The 22,706-nt window shown below is 46.3% G+C and overlaps 1 protein-coding gene across 1 annotated transcript in view; it reads right to left on the bottom strand.

The window, feature by feature from the left end:
* LOC115269642 (uncharacterized) overlaps positions 1 to 15,779 on the bottom strand; it is a gene marked incomplete at its 3' end in the record, with an annotated part of 69,101 nt that extends 53,322 nt beyond the window's left edge. The window contains 1 exon segment of the mRNA XM_062843629.1: positions 15,609 to 15,779. Coding sequence (XP_062699613.1) covers positions 15,609 to 15,779 — 171 coding nt within the window.
* Between the last annotated feature and the right edge of the window lie 6,927 nt (positions 15,780 to 22,706).

The following is a 22,706-nucleotide window of genomic DNA, read 5'->3' as shown; positions in this document are numbered from 1 at the left end:
TCTCAGGATTCTGTCAAGAATCCTCTCAGGATTCTGTCGAGAATCCTCTCAGGATTCTGTCGAGAATCCTCTCAGGATTCTGTCGAGAATCCTCTCAGGATTCTGTCGAGAATCCTCTCAGGATTCTGTCGAGAATCCTCTCAGGATTCTGTCGAGAATCCTCTCAGGATTCTGTCGAGAATCCTCTCAGGACTCTGTCGAGAATCCTCTCAGGATTCTGTCGAGAATCCTCTCAGGATTCTGTCGAGAATCCTCTCAGGATTCTGTCGAGAATCCTCTCAGGATTCTGTCGAGAATCCTCTCAGGATTCTGTCGAGAATCCTCTCAGGATTCTGTCAAGAATCCTCTCAGGATTCTGTCGAGAATTCTCTCAGGATTCTGTCGAGAATCCTCTCAGGATTCTGTCGAGAATCCTCTCAGGATTCTGTCGAGAATCCTCTCAGGACTCTGTCGAGAATCCTCTCAGGACTCTGTCGAGAATCCTCTCAGGATTCTGTCGAGAATCCTATAAGGATTCTGTCGAGAATCCTCTCAGGGTTCTGTCGAGAATCTTCTCAGGATTCTGTCGAGAATCCTCTCAGGATTCTGTCGAGAATCCTTTCAGGATTCTGTCGAGAATCCTCTCAGGATTCTGTCGAGAATCCTCTCAGGATTCTGTCGAGAATCCTCTCAGGATTCTGTCGAGAATCCTCTCAGGATTCTGTCGAGAATCCTCTCAGGATTCTGTCGAGAACCCTCTCAGGATTCTGTCGAGAATCCTCTCAGGATTCTGTCGAGAATCCTCTCAGGATTCTGTCGAGAATCCTCTCAGGATTCTGTCGAGAATCCTCTCAGGATTCTGTCGAGAATCCTCTCAGGATTCTGTCGAGAATCCTCTCAGGATTCTGTCGAGAATCCTCTCAGGATTCTGTCGAGAATCCTCTCAGGATTCTGTCGAGAATCCTCTCAGGATTCTGTCGAGAATCTTCTCAGGATTCTGTCGAGAATCCTCTCAGGATTCTGTCGAGAATCCTCTCAGGATTCTGTCGAGAATCCTCTCAGGATTCTGTCGAGAATCCTCTCAGGATTCTGTCGAGAATCCTCTCAGGATTCCAAGGAGAATCCTCTCAGGATTCTGTCGAGAATCCTCTCAAGATTCTGTCGAGAATCCTCTCAGGATTCCAAGGAGAATCCTCTCAGGATTCCAAGGAGGATCCTCTCAGGATTCCAAGGAGAATCCTCTCAGGATTCTGACGAGAATCCTCTCAGGATTTTGACGAGAACCCTCTCAGGATTCTGACGACCCAAGTAACACAGAAAACATCTTCTAAAATGTATTTTAAAAAAGATGTTGCAGTACAGTTTTATAAGTGAAACAGCAAACATCTTGTGTTGAAATCAAGTTTTAACTATGTTCAGCAAAAACAAGTTTTTAAAGATATTGTCAATCTCAGAATAAGTTATAATAACGTTTATTTAATGTTGATAACACAAGTTTTTTGTCTCATCGCCTTCCTTCTATTAAAGAATATATGTGAAACCTCAGCAGCACATATTTATATCCTTTGGGCACAAACATGTTACGATAACGTTATTTTTATGTTTTAAATACGTTAATATACCAGTTTGGAAGTTCGTATTCTCTTCTCACTCACTAAGATATTCTTCATGAAACATGTTTTGCACTTAAAAATACGAGCCAATTTAATTATGATATTCTCAATTTAGTTGAAAATCGGAGTTTTCGACTAGCGAAGTTGGGGTTTTCTCCAAATCCGTGCGTCGGACCTAACTTCGGAAGTGGTACGCTGTATAGTGAACCTGGCCAGCTATACAGCGCACCACTTCCGAAGTTAACTCCGACGCACGGATTTGGAGAAAAATCCAACTTCGCTAGTCGAAAATTCCGGGTTTCAACTGCATGGAGAATATTCTTCGCACTTAAATGTCAGGTCATTAGCAGCAAATGTTCACTTAAGGTACTTACGTGTCGACTACATCTCACTTCGAAGCACAGTTTAATCTTTAATCACTGGAAATATTAGAATTGTTTTTGTTCCAGGAAGAACTTCGCTCAAACTTTGTTATTGTTATACTTTAGTTCAAAACAGGTATCCAAAAACAAAAATCATATCGTTGGAAACGGATGTTTCAAATTCGTTGCTATAACGTTTTTTTAATGTATTTCAACCAATTGAAGTAGTTTTCGGCAAACATGTTATTGAGAAGTGCTAGCGATGTAATTTAAACGTACTTCTAATGTTTTGAATTCTTTCCTATCAGTCCAGAAAAATTAAAGTGCCTGCTCAAATGTTTCATACCAATTATTTAATGTAAAACCGTTTATCCATCTGCAAAGGTTTTCTATTATTTTTTCTTATGACGTTTTAAACATTTATTAAAATAATATATTTTCTTTATTTGTAACGAACGTAAATTCTACGATCTAAAAGCAGATCATTATTACAAACAGTATTCTAAAACTTCCTGACCGTACTGTGTCATGAAGCCCCCATATTGCATGTCTGAAAAATTGAACGAAAATCTCACACAAGCCCGAGAGATGAAAACACTTCCTTTCTTATTTTCAATCGGATGGATAGCCAATAAATTAATGAAGAGTGAATGCGTTGATTTCACCATAAATTTTTAATGGCACATGAAATTATGTCATGGTTACCAAACACTGAGATGGTAAATAATAAATAGAATGTATGGATCGAAAATTATTTTGAGCCATTACCATATACCACATAATAGCTGTCACATCAATTTGCACGGTTTGCGTTTTTCAAATTACTTTTTTCCTGCTAGCAATAAATTAGTATTTGGAATGTTTTTGAGAACATTATCAATACATATTCTTATGTTATAATAATGTATTGAAAAACATCTTTAGCAACATCGAAGATGTTTTATAAGCCGCCATTTTTTGCGCTTTTTCGGTTATATAAGTGTACGAAATTAAGTTTCGCACTCGAGAAACAAAACATGGGCGTTTGTATGAAACATATATTTTAAACATTATTATAACAAGTTGTGTTACTTAAGGAGAACCTTCTCAGGATTCTGACGAGAATCCTCTCAGGACTCTGACGAGAATCCTCTCAAGATTCTGACGAAAATCCTCTCAGGACTCTGACGAGAATCCTCTCAGGATTCTGACGAGAATCTACTCAGGATTCTGTCGAGAATCCTCTCAGGATTCTGTCGAGAATCCTCTCAGGATTCTGTCGAGAATCCTCTCAGGATTCTGTCGAGAATCCTCTCAGGATTCTGTCGAGAATCCTCTCAGGATTCTGTCGAGAATCCTCTCAGGATTCTGTCGAGAATCCTCTCAGGATTCTTTCGAGAATCCTCTCAGGATTCTGTCGAGAATCCTCTCAGGATTCTGTCGAGAATCCTCTCAGGATTCCAAGGAGAATCCTCTCAGGATTCCAAGGAGAATCCTCTCAGGATTCCAAGGAGAATCCTCTCAGGATTCCAAGGAGAATCCTCTCAGGACTCTGACGAGAATCCTCTCAGGATTCTGACGAGAATCTTCTCAGGATTCTGTCGAGAATCCCCTCAGGATTCTGTCGAGAATCCTCTCAGGATTCTGTCGAGAATCCTCTCAGGATTCTGTCGAGAATCCTCTCAGGATTCTGTCGAGAATCCTCTCAGGATTCTGTCGAGAATCCTCTCAGGATTCTTTCGAGAATCCTCTCAGGATTCTTTCGAGAATCCTCTCAGGATTCTGTCGAGAATCCTCTCAGGATTCTGTCGAGAATCCTCTCAGGATTCCAAGGAGAATCCTCTCAGGATTCCAAGGAGGATCCTCTCAGGATTCCAAGGAGAATCCTCTCAGGATTCCAAGGAGAATACTCTCAGGATTCCAAGGAGAATTTGAGAGAATTTCAGGATTTTGACGAGAACCCTCTCAGGATTCTGACGAGAACCTTCTCAGGACTCTGACGAGAATCCTCACAGGATTCTGACGAGAATCCTCTCAGGATTCTGACGAGAATCCTCTCAGGATTCTGACGAGAATCCTCTCAGGATTCTGACGAGAATCCTCTCAGGATTCTGACGAGAATCCTCTCAGGATTCTGACGAGAATCCTCTCAGGATTCTGACGAGAATCCTCTCAGGATTCTGACGAGAATCCTCTCAGGATTCTGACGAGAATCCTCTCAGGATTCTGACGAGAATCCTCTCAGGATTCTGACGAGAATCCTCTCAGGATTCTGACGAGAATCCTCTCAGGATTCTGACGAGAATCCTCTCAGGATTCTGACGAGAATCCTCTCAGGATTCTGTCGAGAATCCTCTCAGGGTTCTGTCGAGAATCCTCTCAGGATTCTGTCGAGAATCCTTTCAAGATTCTGTCGAGAATCCTCTCAGGATTCTGTCGAGAATCCTCTCAGGATTCTGTCGAGAATCCTCTCAGGATTCTGTCGAGAATTCTCTCAGGATTCTGTCGAGAATCCTCTCAGGATTCTGTCGAGAATCCTCTCAGGATTCGGTCAAGAATCCTCTCAGGATTCGGTCAAGAATCCTCTCAGGATTCTGTCAAGAATCCTCTCAGGATTCTGTCGAGAATCCTCTCAGGATTCTGTCAAGAATCCTCTCAGGATTCTGTCAAGAATCCTCTCAGGATTCTGTCAAGAATCCTCTCAGGATTCTGTCAAGAATCCTCTCAGGATTCTGTCAAGAATCCTCTCAGGATTCTGTCAAGAATCCTCTCAGGATTCTGTCAAGAATCCTCTCAGGATTCTGTCAAGAATCCTCTCAGGATTCTGTCAAGAATCCTCTCAGGATTCTGTCAAGAATCCTCTCAGGATTCTGTCAAGAATCCTCTCAGGATTCTGTCAAGAATCCTCTCAGGATTCTGTCAAGAATCCTCTCAGGATTCTGTCAAGAATCCTCTCAGGATTCTGTCAAGACTCCTCTCAGGATTCTGTCAAGAATCCTCTCAGGATTCTGTCAAGAATCCTCTCAGGATTCTGTCAAGAATCCTCTCAGGATTCTGTCGAGAATCCTCTCAGGATTCCAAGGAGAATCCTCTCAGGATTCCAAGGAGAATCCTCTCAGGATTCCAAGGAGAATCCTCTCAGGATTCCAAGGAGAATCCTCTCAGGATTCCAAGGAGAATCCTCTCAGGATTCTGACGAGAATCCTCTTAGGATTCTGACGAGAATCCTCTCAGGACTCTGACGAGAATCCTCTCAGGATTCTGACGAGAATCCTCTCAGGATTCTGACGAGAATCCTCTCAGGATTCTGACGAGAATCCTCTCAGGATTCTGACGAGAATCCTCTCAGGATTCTGACGAGAATCCTCTCAGGATTCTGACGAGAATCCTCTCAGGATTCTGACGAGAATCCTCTCAGGATTCTGACGAGAATCCTCTCAGGATTCTGACGAGAATCCTCTCAGGATTCTGACGAGAATCCTCTCAGGATTCTGACGAGAATCCTCTTAGGATTCTGACGAGAATCCTCTCAGGATTCTGACGAGAATCCTCTCAGGACTCTGACGAGAATCCTCTCAGGATTCTGACGAGAATCCTCTTAGGATTCTGACGAGAATCCTCTCAGGATTCTGCCGAGAATCCTCTCAGGATTCTGACGAGAATACTTTAAGGATTATGACGAGAATCCTCTCAGGATTCTGTCGAGAATCCTCTCAGGATTCTGTCAAGAATCCTCTCAGGATTTTGTCGAGAATCCTCTCAGGATTCCAAGGAAAATCCTCTCAGGATTCCAAGGAGAATCCTCTCAGGATTCTGACGAGAATCCTCTTAGGATTCTGACGAGAATCCTCTCAGGACTCTGACGAGAATCCTCTCAGGATTCTGACGAGAATCCTCTCAGGATTCTGTCAAGAATCCTCTCAGGATTCGGTCAAGAATCCTCTCAGGATTCGGTCAAGAATCCTCTCAGGATTCTGTCAAGAATCCTCTCAGGATTCTGTCAAGAATCCTCTCAGGATTCTGTCAAGAATCCTCTCAGGATTCTGTCAAGAATCCTCTCAGGATTCTGTCAAGAATCCTCTCAGGATTCTGTCAAGAATCCTCTCAGGATTCTGTCTAGAATCCTCTCAGGATTCTGTCAAGAATCCTCTCAGGATTCTGTCAAGAATCCTCTCAGGATTCTGTCAAGAATCCTCTCAGGATTCTGTCAAGAATCCTCTCAGGATTCTGTCAAGAATCCTCTCAGGATTCTGTCAAGAATCCTCTCAGGATTCTGTCAAGAATCCTCTCAGGATTCTGTCGAGAATCCTCTCAGGATTCCAAGGAGAATCCTCTCAGGATTCCAAGGAGAATCCTCTCAGGATTCCAAGGAGAATCCTCTCAGGATTCCAAGGAGAATCCTCTCAGGATTCTGACGAGAATCCTCTTAGGATTCTGACGAGAATCCTCTCAGGACTCTGACGAGAATCCTCTCAGGATTCTGACGAGAATCCTCTCAGGATTCTGGCGAGAATCCTCTCAGGATTCTGACGGAAATCCTCTCAGGATTCTGACGAGAATCCTCTCAGGATTCTGACGAGAATCCTCTCAGGATTCTGACGAGAATCCTCTCAGGATTCTGACGAGAATCCTCTCAGGATTCTGACGAGAATCCTCTCAGGATTCTGACGAGAATCCTCTCAGGATTCTGACGAGAATCCTCTCAGGATTCTGACGAGAATCCTCTCAGGATTCTGACGAGAATCCTCTCAGGATTCTGACGAGAATCCTCTCAGGATTCTGACGAGAATCCTCTTAGGATTCTGACGAGAATCTTCTCAGGACTCTGACGAGAATCCTCTCAGGATTCTGACGAGAATCCTCTCAGGATTCTGTCGAGAATCCTCTCAGGATTCTGACGAGAATCCTCTCAGGATTCTGACGAGAATCCTCTCAGGATTCTGACGAGAATCCTCTCAGGATTCTGACGAGAATCCTCTCAGGATTCTGACGAGAATCCTCTCAGGATTCTGACGAGAATCCTCTCAGGATTCTGACGAGAATCCTCTCAGGATTCTGACGAGAATCCTCTTAGGATTCTGACGAGAATCCTCTCAGGACTCTGACGAGAATCCTCTCAGGATTCTGACGAGAATCCTCTCAGGATTCTGTCGAGAATCCTCTCAGGATTCTGTCGAGAATCCTCTCAGGATTCTGTCAAGAATCCTCTCAGGATTCGGTCAAGAATCCTCTCAGGATTCGGTCAAGAATCCTCTCAGGATTCTGTCAAGAATCCTCTCAGGATTCTGTCAAGAATCCTCTCAGGATTCTGTCAAGAATCCTCTCAGGATTCTGTCAAGAATCCTCTCAGGATTCTGTCAAGAATCCTCTCAGGATTCTGTCAAGAAGCCTCTCAGGATTCTGTCAAGAATCCTCTCAGGATTCTGTCAAGAATCCTCTCAGGATTCTGTCAAGAATCCTCTCAGGATTCTGTCAAGAATCCTCTCAGGATTCTGTCAAGAATCCTCTCAGGATTCTGTCAAGAATCCTCTCAGGATTCTGTCAAGAATCCTCTCAGGATTCTGTCAAGAATCCTCTCAGGATTCTGTCAAGAATCCTCTCAGGATTCTGTCAAGAATCCTCTCAGGATTCTGTCAAGAATCCTCTCAGGATTCTGTCGAGAATCCTCTCAGGATTCCAAGGAGAATCCTCTCAGGATTCCAAGGAGAATCCTCTCAGGATTCCAAGGAGAATCCTCTCAGGATTCCAAGGAGAATCCTCTCAGGATTCTGACGAGAATCCTCTTAGGATTCTGACGAGAATCCTCTCAGGACTCTGACGAGAATCCTCTCAGGATTCTGACGAGAATCCTCTCAGGATTCTGGCGAGAATCCTCTCAGGATTCTGACGGAAATCCTCTCAGGATTCTGACGAGAATCCTCTCAGGATTCTGACGAGAATCCTCTCAGGATTCTGACGAGAATCCTCTCAGGATTTTGACGAGAATCCTCTCAGGATTCTGACGAGAATCCTCTCAGGATTCTGACGAGAATCCTCTCAGGATTCTGACGAGAATCCTCTCAGGATTCTGACGAGAATCCTCTCAGGATTCTGACGAGAATCCTCTCAGGATTCTGACGAGAATCCTCTCAGGACTCTGACGAGAATCCTCTCAGGATTCTGACGAGAATCCTCTTAGGATTCTGACGAGAATCCTCTCAGGATTCTGACGAGAATCCTCTCAGGATTCTGACGAGAATCCTTTAAGGATTATGACGAGAATCCTCTCAGGATTCTGTCGAGAATCCTCTCAGGATTCTGTCAAGAATCCTCTCAGGATTTTGTCGAGAATTCTCTCAGGATTCCAAGGAGAATCCTCTCAGGATTCCAAGGAGAATCCTCTCAGGATTCCAAGGAGAATCCTCTCAGGATTCTGACGAGAATCCTCTTAGGATTCTGACGAGAATCCTCTCAGGACTCTGACGAGAATCCTCTCAGGATTTTGACGAGAATCCTCTCAGGATTCTGACGAGAATCCTCTCAGGATTCTGACGAGAATCCTCTCAGGATTCTGACGAGAATCCTCTCAGGATTCTGACGAGAATCCTCTCAGGATTCTGACGAGAATCCTCTCAGGATTCTGACGAGAATCCTCTCAGGATTCTGACAAGAATCCTCTCAGGATTCTGACGAGAATCCTCTCAGGATTCTGACGAGAATCCTCTCAGGATTCTGACGAGAATCCTCTCAGGATTCTGACGAGAATCCTCTCAGGATTCTGACGAGAATCCTCTCAGGATTCTGACGAGAATCCTCTCAGGATTCTGACGAGAATCCTCTCAGGATTCTGACGAGAATCCTCTCAGGATTCTGACGAGAATCCTCTCAGGATTCTGACGAGAATCCTCTCAGGATTCTGACGAGAATCCTCTCAGGATTCTGACGAGAATCCTCTCAGGATTCTGACGAGAATCCTCTCAGGATTCTGACGAGAATCCTCTCAGGATTCTGACGAGAATCCTCTCAGGATTCTGACGAGAATCTTCTCAGGATTCCGACGAGAATCCTCTCAGGATTCTGACGAGAATCCTCTCAGGATTCTGACGAGAATCCTCTCACGATTCTGACGAGAATCCTCTCAGGATTCTGACGAGAATCCTCTTAGGATTCTGACGAGAATCCTCTCAGTATTCTGACGAGAATCCTCTCAGGATTCTGTCGAGAATCCTCTTAGGATTCTGTCAAGAATCCTCTCAGGATTCTGTCGAGAATTCTATCAGGATTCCAAGGAGAGTCCTCTCAGGATTCTGACGAGAACCTTCTCAGGATTCTGACGAGAATCCTCTCAGGACTCTGACGAGAATCCTCTCAGGATTCTGACGAGAATCCTCTCAGGATTCTGACGAAAATTCTCTCAGGACTCTGACGAGAATCCACTCAGGATTCTGACGAGAATCCTCTCAGGATTCTGTAGAGAACCCTCTCAGGATTCTGACGAGAATCCTCTCAGGACTCTGACGAGAATCCTCTCAGGATTCTGACGAGAATCATCTCAGGATTCTGACGAGAATCCTCTTAGGATTCTGACGAGAATCCTCTTAGGATTCTGTAGAGAATCCTCTCAGGATTCTGAGGAGAATCCTCGCAGGATTTTGAGGAGAATCCTCTCAGGATTCTGACGAGAATCCTCTCAGGATTCTGTTGAGAATCCTCTCAGGTTTCTGTCGAGAATCCTCTCAGGTTTCTGTCGAGAATCCTCTCAGGTTTCTGTCGAGAATCCTATCAGGATTCTGTCGAGAATTCTGTCTGTCTGTCTGTCTGTCTGTCTGTCTGTCTGTCTGTCTGTCTGTCTGTCTGTCTGTCTGTCTGTCTGTCTGTCTGTCTGTCTGTCTGTCTGTCTGTCTGTCTGTCTGTCTGTCTGTCTGTCTGTCTGTCTGTCTGTCTGTCTGTCTGTCTGTCTGTCTGTCTGTCTGTCTGTCTGTCTGTCTGTCTGTCTGTCTGTCTGTCTGTCTGTCTGTCTGTCTGTCTGTCTGTCTGTCTGTCTGTCTGTCTGTCTGTCTGTCTGTCTGTCTGTCTGTCTGTCTGTCTGTCTGTCTGTCTGTCTGTCTGTCTGTCTGTCTGTCTGTCTGTCTGTCTGTCTGTCTGTCTGTCTGTCTGTCTGTCTGTCTGTCTGTCTGTCTGTCTGTCTGTCTGTCTGTCTGTCTGTCTGTCTGTCTGTCTGTCTGTCTGTCTGTCTGTCTGTCTGTCTGTCTGTCTGTCTGTCTGTCTGTCTGTCTGTCTGTCTGTCTGTCTGTCTGTCTGTCTGTCTGTCTGTCTGTCTGTCTGTCTGTCTGTCTGTCTGTCTGTCTGTCTGTCTGTCTGTCTGTCTGTCTGTCTGTCTGTCTGTCTGTCTGTCTGTCTGTCTGTCTGTCTGTCTGTCTGTCTGTCTGTCTGTCTGTCTGTCTGTCTGTCTGTCTGTCTGTCTGTCTGTCTGTCTGTCTGTCTGTCTGTCTGTCTGTCTGTCTGTCTGTCTGTCTGTCTGTCTGTCTGTCTGTCTGTCTGTCTGTCTGTCTGTCTGTCTGTCTGTCTGTCTGTCTGTCTGTCTGTCTGTCTGTCTGTCTGTCTGTCTGTCTGTCTGTCTGTCTGTCTGTCTGTCTGTCTGTCTGTCTGTCTGTCTGTCTGTCTGTCTGTCTGTCTGTCTGTCTGTCTGTCTGTCTGTCTGTCTGTCTGTCTGTCTGTCTGTCTGTCTGTCTGTCTGTCTGTCTGTCTGTCTGTCTGTCTGTCTGTCTGTCTGTCTGTCTGTCTGTCTGTCTGTCTGTCTGTCTGTCTGTCTGTCTGTCTGTCTGTCTGTCTGTCTGTCTGTCTGTCTGTCTGTCTGTCTGTCTGTCTGTCTGTCTGTCTGTCTGTCTGTCTGTCTGTCTGTCTGTCTGTCTGTCTGTCTGTCTGTCTGTCTGTCTGTCTGTCTGTCTGTCTGTCTGTCTGTCTGTCTGTCTGTCTGTCTGTCTGTCTGTCTGTCTGTCTGTCTGTCTGTCTGTCTGTCTGTCTGTCTGTCTGTCTGTCTGTCTGTCTGTCTGTCTGTCTGTCTGTCTGTCTGTCTGTCTGTCTGTCTGTCTGTCTGTCTGTCTGTCTGTCTGTCTGTCTGTCTGTCTGTCTGTCTGTCTGTCTGTCTGTCTGTCTGTCTGTCTGTCTGTCTGTCTGTCTGTCTGTCTGTCTGTCTGTCTGTCTGTCTGTCTGTCTGTCTGTCTGTCTGTCTGTCTGTCTGTCTGTCTGTCTGTCTGTCTGTCTGTCTGTCTGTCTGTCTGTCTGTCTGTCTGTCTGTCTGTCTGTCTGTCTGTCTGTCTGTCTGTCTGTCTGTCTGTCTGTCTGTCTGTCTGTCTGTCTGTCTGTCTGTCTGTCTGTCTGTCTGTCTGTCTGTCTGTCTGTCTGTCTGTCTGTCTGTCTGTCTGTCTGTCTGTCTGTCTGTCTGTCTGTCTGTCTGTCTGTCTGTCTGTCTGTCTGTCTGTCTGTCTGTCTGTCTGTCTGTCTGTCTGTCTGTCTGTCTGTCTGTCTGTCTGTCTGTCTGTCTGTCTGTCTGTCTGTCTGTCTGTCTGTCTGTCTGTCTGTCTGTCTGTCTGTCTGTCTGTCTGTCTGTCTGTCTGTCTGTCTGTCTGTCTGTCTGTCTGTCTGTCTGTCTGTCTGTCTGTCTGTCTGTCTGTCTGTCTGTCTGTCTGTCTGTCTGTCTGTCTGTCTGTCTGTCTGTCTGTCTGTCTGTCTGTCTGTCTGTCTGTCTGTCTGTCTGTCTGTCTGTCTGTCTGTCTGTCTGTCTGTCTGTCTGTCTGTCTGTCTGTCTGTCTGTCTGTCTGTCTGTCTGTCTGTCTGTCTGTCTGTCTGTCTGTCTGTCTGTCTGTCTGTCTGTCTGTCTGTCTGTCTGTCTGTCTGTCTGTCTGTCTGTCTGTCTGTCTGTCTGTCTGTCTGTCTGTCTGTCTGTCTGTCTGTCTGTCTGTCTGTCTGTCTGTCTGTCTGTCTGTCTGTCTGTCTGTCTGTCTGTCTGTCTGTCTGTCTGTCTGTCTGTCTGTCTGTCTGTCTGTCTGTCTGTCTGTCTGTCTGGCTCATTCAAGTCTTCTCCCATCCCATGGTAACCCGATCCAAGGAACGCAATCTCGATGTACCACGCGCGCGTATACTTTTGATTTGACGAATAACACTAGCGCAAAGGAAACGTGCTTGCAGTCGTCGATGGGAAGAAGACTATCAATTTCCCATCAGCTTCTTCGAGGAGAGACGGGCGGCGCCATCTAGAGAGCCGGATGGCTCAATGGGTGGCATGCAATAATGATGCCATAAAAGGTTCTGGAGGAAGATGAACTACCAACACGTTTGCCTCATAGACTGTAGTTCCCATGGAGTTCCAAAGCGTCATCGACCAGGTGTTCGATCGAACGTAACCAGAACTGAAAGTGGACATTCATTCGTTTCCGATTTCTTCCCTGAGTTTTTTTTTTTTCTTCTTTTAGTGGACTTGGTGGTACTTACCCAAGCTGACGACGAAGGGATGGTGTAATAGTGGTGACTCAACCAGCCATGCTCCTCTGTTGAAATTTGGGTTTATACGGTATTCTGTTATAAAAATCTTGCGAACTAAGATGATAGCAATAGCTTTAGAATCGAAATTCAAATCATCACTTTGTTGCATCCTCTATGTTATTAAGGTCCTATTAAGCATTCTATGTATTTTATCATGTTTCTCAGATACTAGCAAACAAACACTTTCTACAGTCGGTAATTCATCATTCTGGCCCATCAAGCGTCAAGGTTGGCGAGCTTTTTTTACTCAAACGAAGGCATTCCAGTTTAATCCGTTCACCGTTTCGACGTCCTTCGCTAACCGACCGTGTATGGCCGCATCACTTCTTTTGACGCGGTCCCTGTATGCGGACATATTTCATCGGGATTATTCTAATATTTCACTCAGTCATCATACCGTAGGACGGCGGCGGTGTGGTGGCGTCGGCGTCGTCGGCTTTCAACCTGGCTGCTGCGGACAGCCAAACAGGATCCACCACATCTGCCAACTATAGAAATCGTATGTTTCCCGTCACCATCGCATCGTCACGATACAATCCGCAGCAGCTTGGACTTGAACTAGTCCTTCCGGTTGGGCGATGGCTTTGAGGTAGAGAAAAAAAAGTGGACTTTGCAGATGGATAGCGCCACGGCCGCCCGTGTACCTCTTCTGCTCTGACGATTATCCGGGATCTGTGTTTGACCAGCGTATCGACAACAGCAGCGCAGGAATGCTGGTCGCTTTGGCCAAGTATCGTCGATATGCCTCCTCCCATAGAAAAAGGACGGCACAAGTGGAGCTCCGGCCGGATCCGAAGCCAATAAGATGAATCGATTGAGCGGTAATAACACATGGGCTTCATCGCAATGCCGGCAATTGATAGCCTATATAGGACGATTCAGAGTCGTGGTGGTCAGGAAGAAGACGTTGATGATGATGACGAGGCTGAGGCTGGGCTGGTGATTGCTGCATTGTAGACGGATGGATTACGTTTAGGGACCAGTTTTGGTTAACACCACTAGATCGAAAAATGTTTTCTCATCGATTTGATTGATGTGATGTGCGTGTACTGAACGGAAGGAAAAAAGATGAGGTGGCTAGGTATTGAAGGTTATGCCATGCGGGATTTGAATATTGGTATGGTATGGTCCGTTGCAGTGTTCAGTATGTTACGAAATTGGCCGGTACTGTGCTTCTTTAGTCTTTAATGATGTATGAAAACATATTTAAATAACGAAATAGTAATCTTCCGCTTATATGTATCTTGTTACATTTAAATAAATGTCCCATAGTTAGATAACCAACATTGATATTGTTTTGTGAGTGTTTAGGAGTTAAACCGTTAAATTGTTAATAAAAATCCTCTTTTTGACATGCCGCGAAACGCCGGACTCCACTCCGACAGCGATAAACGCGAGTTTGCTCCCCCCACGGCAATTATAAGGGGGAAAACGCAATGACCGAGACTTCGGTTGGGAGTTTCCGCCCAAGGTAGACCCGAGCGATCGTGAAGAGGGGTCGAATAGAAGAACCGTCGAACAGAGCGCTCTCTTGTGTCCTAACCGTCGATGAGGATAGATCGATCAAGTGATCCCGCCGCGAGTGAATTTCCAACGCCATATGACCGCCTCGTGGTCGTTATAGTATTAAAGTGCGGTCGGGAGTGAACCCTGCTGGGCCAGTGGCCGAATATTCGGAAAGCGGTCCTCCGGAACCTTGCCCCGCGATTAAAGTGCGTGATTTTACGGTGAGGCCATTTGATAAAGTGCCGAAAAAGTGCGGTGGTGAGCCCCTGGGCTGAAGATCGGCTATAGACTGGCCAAAGTGGTGTGAACTGAAAGTCGGTAGTTCTGGGCCGGTGATAAGCGGCCACTAGGAGCTAAGAAGTGATATAGCTCAGTGAGAATATCACCCGTGAAACCGTGAGCCGCGGGGAGTGGAAATCGTGAGCCCTTCTCCCCCCTCGGCGAGAAAAGTTTGTGTGAGTGGTCCGGTAGCAAGCCGATAGTGAGCCACGCGTGAGCGGGAGTGCCAGGAGCAGACCGGTCTGAAGAGCGGCGGAAGGAACCCCTTCCCAACCTAAATTGCCCGTCTCGGATAGGGAAGCAAGGCTAGCCCCTGAGAGTAAAGTCACCAGGTGAGTCACATGCTCTTTCCTCTAAGTAACCTCAAACTTACATATTGTCGCTCCAACAAAAATTAGTCTTCCGTTTTTTCGAGAACCAATTTTTTCGTTGGAGAAGGGGAATATTTTTCGGTGGGTTATCACCTTATCTTTAGAGGGAAAAAATCGTTCTCTCAAAATACCCTAATAATTTTGAACCCGTCTAATATTATTCTTGCGGGGTGCTCATACTCACGATCAATTAGTTTGCTGGAGATAGAGTAGGTAGCACGTGCTGGAGGTAGGAGGTATCGTTTGATCCGCACGCTGCTTGGTGGAAGACACAGTTTGTGCGATCGAGCCAGAGACAATAGTTGTTTTTTCACTTTTTCCTATCATATATCGATATACATTTTGCATGCTATTTTTTCTTCCTTTCGCCCGTCTATCGTAAATAATTTTGCGGACACGCAGTATAAGGGATAGTGCCAGTTTTTTTTTGTAGTATAATTTTGCTCTTGTCCCCTCGTTGATTTCATATCTACCATGAACATGGACAGGGAGTACCAGGTAGAGACGTGTGTCACCTACCTAACACTCGAGGAAGTGAGCTTCGAGCTCGAAATTAGAAATTTAAAGGAGAAAGAGCGTAGTTTGAGCGTGAGCCGTAGGAAGCTCAAAAATGCGTTGCGAGAAGAGGCGGATGGTTTGATTCGGATTTTTTCGTACAAGCGAGATCCGAGAATTGAGCTTGCTGTTTGCAAAGAGCGGTTAGAACGGGTGTACGATGAATTGAATGATAGTTCGCTCGACAGACAAATGTCTAAGACAGGGCTCTTACATTTGTATCATCGTTTGAAATTATTCAAACGGACATATGGTGTTAGCAGTTTTGGCAACGACGCGAACTGGTTATTTTCAAAAGTAATACAAACTTATGCATCCTTTTTCGACCAAAATGCAATATATTCTTCTCAATCTGTCACTGTGCAGAATACCATTCCTGTGGAGTTGCAGGGGGCTGCTAGTTTAGCAGCTCAGGCAGCCGAACATTCGCATGATTTAATTACTTTGGAGCAACCGATTTCGTCGTCGTCGGCGGGTGCTACCTCCACAGCGGCGCCGGTGTCCACCGAATCGCAACCCGTTCCTAATACAGTTCTCTTTGTAGCGGAAAGCGACCCACTTTTGAATTTGCAGAACTTATCGATTTCGACAACGTCGGTTTCGATGTCCAACATTACACCTATAAGGACCAATCCGATTGTCACCGTTGCATCAGGAAGTGATGTACATATGACGTGGGCAACACCACGATACCAGGTCGCGTCACGTATACAATCCAGACAGGTCAGGTTCGACACGGTTCGTGAGCTGCCAGGGGATTTACCAGTTTTGTCGATGGGTTCCGGGGGGAATGCGACCGCGCAAACGAGTGTAGTTAATTCAGTGGGCTCTATTAATGCGTCGTTAGTGGACAGTGGATCCGGAGCAAGAATTCCAGCCGTGGATAGTTATCCGGAACAACAACCAGCTTACTATCGGTGCGCAGTGTCGCAGCAGCCGTCGCAGTGCACAGCCTCTTTTGCCCCTAGTGCCCCGCTGAATACGCCATCATGGTCCAATCCATATGATTACCCTCGAACACAATCCCAAATCCAGTTCCCACAACCAAATTCGGGATACTCAAACATCCGATACCAACAACCCCACTATGTTAACCCCGTTCAATCGATTCCGGAGTATCATCGAAACTCAATGTACCAACCATCATTTCCTCAGGTAGGGCGTCCAACAAGAGAACCCAGCCCTACCCAGTCCTCTGATTCGATGATCTCCAGGGGTATGCCGACATCTGTTGATTTGCTTGGGTCGGATGCACGTAGGAGTAATCCAACTGCACCTAACCAAACGCAAAATCCTTATTTGAATATGAGACCTAACCATTCCCAATCCAATGAGCGAGCCTATATCCCAACTCCCAACCCTTCGGTAAATCCCTTCCAAGATTTAGACTTTGTACCGGTGGCCAATCGGACAAAAACCATACCGGTGGCTAAATGGCCGATGCGTTACACGGGAGAGGATCGTGGAGCAGGACTCAACACGTTTTTATGGGAAGTCAATGACTGGACACAATCGGAATTGATTTCGGAACCCGAGTTGTTGAGATCGTTCGGCAACTTACTTACAGGGAAAGCCAAGATGTGGTTTATTAGCAATAAACACAGGTTTACCACGTACTCGGATCTGATTGACAGTCTTAAAGCGACGTTCCGTCATCCAGATCTGGACCATTTTGTACTGCTGGAAATCTACCAACGTAGGCAACAGAAGAACGAAAGTTTTCTGGAGTTTTTCTTGGACGTTGAGAGGAAATTCAAAAGTTTGGCAAGGCCAGTGTCGAACGAAGAGATTGCGCAAACGGTGCGGCGAAACTTGCGCGCAGACTACAAACGTGCCCTCATCGGTCGAGAGTTTCCAGATCTGTATTCTCTCCAAATGGCGGGTCAAGAAATCGACGCCACCAACACATATCTCTTCTCCAAGCCACAGGGTAACGCTCAGACCAATGCAATCCAAGCGACTGGGAAACCTTCTCCATTCAACAATCGCGAACCTGCACAAAACTCCCAACAATCTGGAAGCAAGGGTTTACAGCAACACCAGAAATCATCCAGTCAACAGTTTCGATCCAATCAAGGATTTAATCCAGGCAAACCAGGAGGGAAGCCGTTTTTCAAAAGAGATCAGCCCCTATCCAAATCAGACGAAAAACCCAAAAGGAATGCGAAATCGGACAAAAATGACTCAAGCGACGGAGAACCATCAGAGAGTCCGAAAGGTACCCACAACGGTTTGGAAGGCCAGCTTCGCACACACGTGCCTTTGAACGATAAGTTCGTGTGCTTTAACTGCCGAAGTCAACAGCACCTAACCGAGCAGTGCACCCAACCCTACAAGGTTCACTGTCAGGTGTGCGGATTTCTTGGTTATCCAACCCCTAGATGCCCGTTCTGCTCAAAAAACTCCAAGCGCCGGAAGGACAAGAGTCCTTCCAAGTGAACGTTTGCCCCCAAGCAAACGAACATTCCTCCTCTTGTTTGACAGATTCTTTGATCGCCTTAGGGTACGAACCTCTACCCGAACGCGATGACGGTTCTGAGGAAGATTTATCCAATCCCCCAGTATTGTCCATTATAAACGATAATCGACCTTACATAAAACCAAAAGTTTTCGATACACCAATCCGTACGCTGTTGGACTGCGGTAGCCAGAGAACTTTGATCTCTGCAGCAACCGCCCCGCTTTGGAAAACATCCGATACCAGGGTTTTTCCAAGCAATTTGACCCTCACTAGCGCTTCAGGTGATTGCCTCGACGTAGTGGGACGCGTGTTTCTTCCATTTTGGTTCGAAGGACGAACCAAAATAATTGAAACCACGATCGTTGAAGATCTTCCTGTCGACTGTATTGCAGGCGTGGATTTCTTCACAGCTTTCGATCTTCATATAACAAGAGGGGAAGAAATTCTCTTCCTTGTGAATGAAGATGAGTGTACGGATAGTAACCCACCTCGTCTCGTTGAGCTCAGCTCCGAACAGGTTGCGGCACTAGAAAAAGTTAAAAGAATCTTCAAGCCAGCTATGAATGATCAGCTCGAGGTTACCTCGCTCATCGAACATTCCATAGAACTGAAGGAGGAATTCAAAGATTCCCCACCAGTACGGGTATCTCCTTATCCGTACTCCCCGGCTATACATAAAGCCTTAAATGAGGAGATAGACCGACTACTTCAGCTAGGAGTGATCGAAGAGTCACAATCTGATTGGGCTCTCAACGCAGTGCCAATCAAAAAACCCAACGGAACTGTTCGTTTATGTTTAGATGCGCGAAAGCTTAACGTCCGAACTAAACGAGATGGCTATCCATTGGCTCACGTCGGACGTATACTGGGACGTTTGGGAAAAACGAGGTATCTTAGCACAATCGATCTGAAGGATGCTTTCCTTCAGATTCCGCTGAGCGAAGATTCAAAACCTCTAACCGCGTTCTGCATTCAAGGGCGAGGCATGTTCCAGTATACTCGTCTCCCTTTCGGCTTGACCAACAGTCCGGCAACCCTTTCTCGGTTGATGGATAAGATCCTTGGAGCTGGAGAGCTGGAACCCTGGGTGTTCGTCTATTTAGATGACATCATAGTGACCAGTGACAGCTTCGAGGACCATATCCGGCTTCTCGAGGAAGTGGCTCGTCGACTGAGGAGAGCAAACCTGTCGATAAACATCGACAAATCGAAATTTTGTAGGTCCGAAGTTCCTTTTCTGGGATATTTGCTGTCCTGTGACGGACTCCGTCCCGATCCTTCCAAAGTCCAAGGAATTTTGGATTTTGAGGCCCCCAAGACCATTCGCCAGGTGCGAAGGTTTCTGGGGATGGTAAATTATTACCGGCGCTTCATTCCGGACTTTAGTTCCATCACTACGCCGATCTCGGACCTCCTAGCTGGTAAACCGAAGATCGTGCGATGGACTAAAGAGGCAAACGAAGCTTTCCGAGTTATCAAGGAGCGACTCATTACCGCTCCCATACTCTCAAACCCGGACTTTGAGAAAGAGTTTATCGTCCAGACGGACGCGAGTGATCGTGCCGTAGCAGGAGTGCTAACTCAGATTCAGGACGGCACAGAGAAGGTGATTAGCTTCGTATCTCAAAAACTAAATTCCGCCCAACAAAATTATTCGGCTACAGAGAAGGAAGCGTTGGCAGTTTTGATGGCAGTGGAGAAGTTTCGCGGGTATATCGAAGGGAGTCACTTCACTCTAGTTACCGATGCTTCTGCACTCCAATACATTCGGAACAACAAATGGCGTCCGTCGTCCAGACTCAGTCGCTGGAGTTTAGACTTGCAACATCTGGACATGACGATCATACATCGGAAGGGAACCGAAAACATTGTACCCGATGCACTTTCGCGAAGCATATGTGCGATAAAGGCTTCCAAGGTAGGGACATCGTCCTTCGACGATCTCGTGCGAAAGGTAGAGGAAGAGCCTGCGGATTACCCAGACTTCCGTCTCGAAGATGGGCAGCTGTGGAAATATAGCCCGGTAGATGATGAGCCTTTCGACATTCGGTTCGAATGGAAGATGGTTCCACCACCCGAAAATCGCCCACGTATTATACAGGATGAGCACGAACATTCGTTTCACCTCGGAGTCGAAAAGACGTTAGCCAGATTACAACTTAGGTATTACTGGCCACACATGGCCACCGAGACCCGGAAGTGGGTCCAGAGATGCACCGTCTGCAAAGAGAGCAAGCCCGCCACCGTTCCAACGATCCCAGTAATGGGCAAGCAGAAGTTAGCCGACCACCCCTGGCAAATCATCGCCATGGATTATATTGGACCGTTGCCGAAAAGTAAGGCGGGATTTATGCATATCCTGGTCGTACAAGACCTGTTTAGTAAATGGTGCCAGCTCCACCCCGTTCGCCGGATCGAAGCCGGGAATCTGTGCAAGATGATCCGAGAAGGATGGTTCCTAAGGAACTCCATACCTGAAATCGTGCTGACGGATAATGCAACGACCTTTCTTTCGAAAGAATTCGAGGCGTTGCTGAACCAGTACAACGTCAAGCACTGGACTACCTCCCGACATCACAGCCAAGGAAACCCAGTGGAACGCCTAAACAGGTCCATAAATGCGGCGATACGGACGTACTGTCAAAAGGACCAGCGTGGCTGGGATACCAAGATTGCCGACATCGAACACGTATTCAATAATACCGTGCACTCCGCAACCGGATTCACGCCGTTTTTTGTAACCCGTAACCACGAGATAGCGATCAGTGGAGATGATCACACCCGAATGCGACGTAAGGAGGAGTACGAACCGGAGGAACGAACTACGCAACATAAAAGGATCAGCGGTGAAATATACGACCTGGTATCGAAAAACCTACTAAAAGCCTATACTTCCAGCGCTCAGCGCTACAATTTGCGCAAACGTGCGCGGCCGGAAGATTTTAAGGTGGGTCAGAACGTTTATCGCCGTAACTTCAAGCAATCCAACGCAGGTGAATACTACAATGCTAAGTTAGCACCTATGTATCTACCTTGTCGGGTTGTTGCTAAGCGAGGGACCAGCTCCTACGAACTCGAGGACTCTGACGGGAAAAACTTGGGTATTTGGCCCGCTGAGCACATTAAGCCCTAGTTGTCTGTCATTGCTTTAAACGATCATTTCCTTCTTTTACTATCCTATCTGTTTCCTGTTGTATGTTGAGCTGCGGTGGAAAATTCAACAAATCTCACTCTTATCCCCACGGAGCGCAGTATTTTTCTCTCTCGCGAAACCTGAGAGAGGTTTGCATGCTGTGAGTGGTCTGAATCTCCTAATGTGAATGTCCAATGTGCCTCTCAGTGGGAGTAGGGTTGAAAGGATTAGCTTAGGAGGTTTTTCGTGTTCTGGAAAAACCAGAGCAAAGTTTTTAGGCCGGCCGAATATCTAATAAGTTTTACGTGGAATTTAATGTTTCCCAATAAACTCGATCGCTAAGAAAGCTAACGTGTGTCTTCTGAAAATAGAAGACGGTCATAATTAGGGAATTCTCTAGCGATCAAACACCAGTGAGTATGATTTACCATCGTGAGTTTACAATTAGACGGGGAAGATTTGAAAGGAAAAGGGGGGCGTTGATCGATCGTTCAATATTCCCTCCATCGACAATCGAGGATAAGACTGTGATTATCCTGTGACGATTAGGTGGGACGAAGATAATTAGTCAACCAGCACAACTCTAACCAGCTGGTAGAGTACTACGGGTGATCGAGGAGTCGAAATACAACTATTGGATTCACTGTGATGGCGTGCCAGATCACAGGGGTCCCCCAATTGCGCGTACCCGAATCGAACACCTCATAAATCCATAATCTAAATTTGATCTACAAACATTCGTTAATATTTTGTAAATTTTTTGTTCGTTATTATTGTTACTTTCTTATTTAGCAATTGCCAATCATATTTCTAGTTTTCTTGATTCTTGAGTTAAACTTTCGTAATTTTGGTTAAAAAAAAATACTTACATTATTTTTTTTTATTCTACCTCGGGGGAAATGTTACATTTAAATAAATGTCCCATAGTTAGATAACCAACATTGATATTGTTTTGTGAGTGTTTAGGAGTTAAACCGTTAAATTGTTAATAAAAATCCTCTTTTTGACATGCCGCGAAACGCCGGACTCCACTCCGACAGCGATAAACGCGAGTTTGCTCCCCCCACGGCAATTATAAGGGGGAAAACGCAATGACCGAGACTTCGGTTGGGAGTTTCCGCCCAAGGTAGACCCGAGCGATCGTGAAGAGGGGTCGAATAGAAGAACCGTCGAACAGAGCGCTCTCTTGTGTCCTAACCGTCGATGAGGATAGATCGATCAAGTGATCCCGCCGCGAGTGAATTTCCAACGCCATATGACCGCCTCGTGGTCGTTATAGTATTAAAGTGCGGTCGGGAGTGAACCCTGCTGGGCCAGTGGCCGAATATTCGGAAAGCGGTCCTCCGGAACCTTGCCCCGCGATTAAAGTGCGTGATTTTACGGTGAGGCCATTTGATAAAGTGCCGAAAAAGTGCGGTGGTGAGCCCCTGGGCTGAAGATCGGCTATAGACTGGCCAAAGTGGTGTGAACTGAAAGTCGGTAGTTCTGGGCCGGTGATAAGCGGCCACTAGGAGCTAAGAAGTGATATAGCTCAGTGAGAATATCACCCGTGAAACCGTGAGCCGCGGGGAGTGGAAATCGTGAGCCCTTCTCCCCCCTCGGCGAGAAAAGTTTGTGTGAGTGGTCCGGTAGCAAGCCGATAGTGAGCCACGCGTGAGCGGGAGTGCCAGGAGCAGACCGGTCTGAAGAGCGGCGGAAGGAACCCCTTCCCAACCTAAATTGCCCGTCTCGGATAGGGAAGCAAGGCTAGCCCCTGAGAGTAAAGTCACCAGGTGAGTCACATGCTCTTTCCTCTAAGTAACCTCAAACTTACAATCTCTATCACTCAGTATGCTTGCGAATCCTCCTCGAGAATATGTCAAGCTCGTGGCCGTAAAGGGCCAGCGTTATGTGCAGGGGCGAATCTTTTTTAGCAGCAGTTCCTTCTGAACCCCATATTCATATGAG

This window comes from Aedes albopictus, unplaced genomic scaffold (assembly GCF_035046485.1).
Source record: "Aedes albopictus strain Foshan unplaced genomic scaffold, AalbF5 HiC_scaffold_38, whole genome shotgun sequence".
Taxonomy (NCBI): domain Eukaryota; kingdom Metazoa; phylum Arthropoda; class Insecta; order Diptera; family Culicidae; genus Aedes; species Aedes albopictus.
The sequence above is the reverse complement of the archived record's forward strand: the minus strand, read 5'-3'. Positions and strand labels throughout refer to the sequence as shown.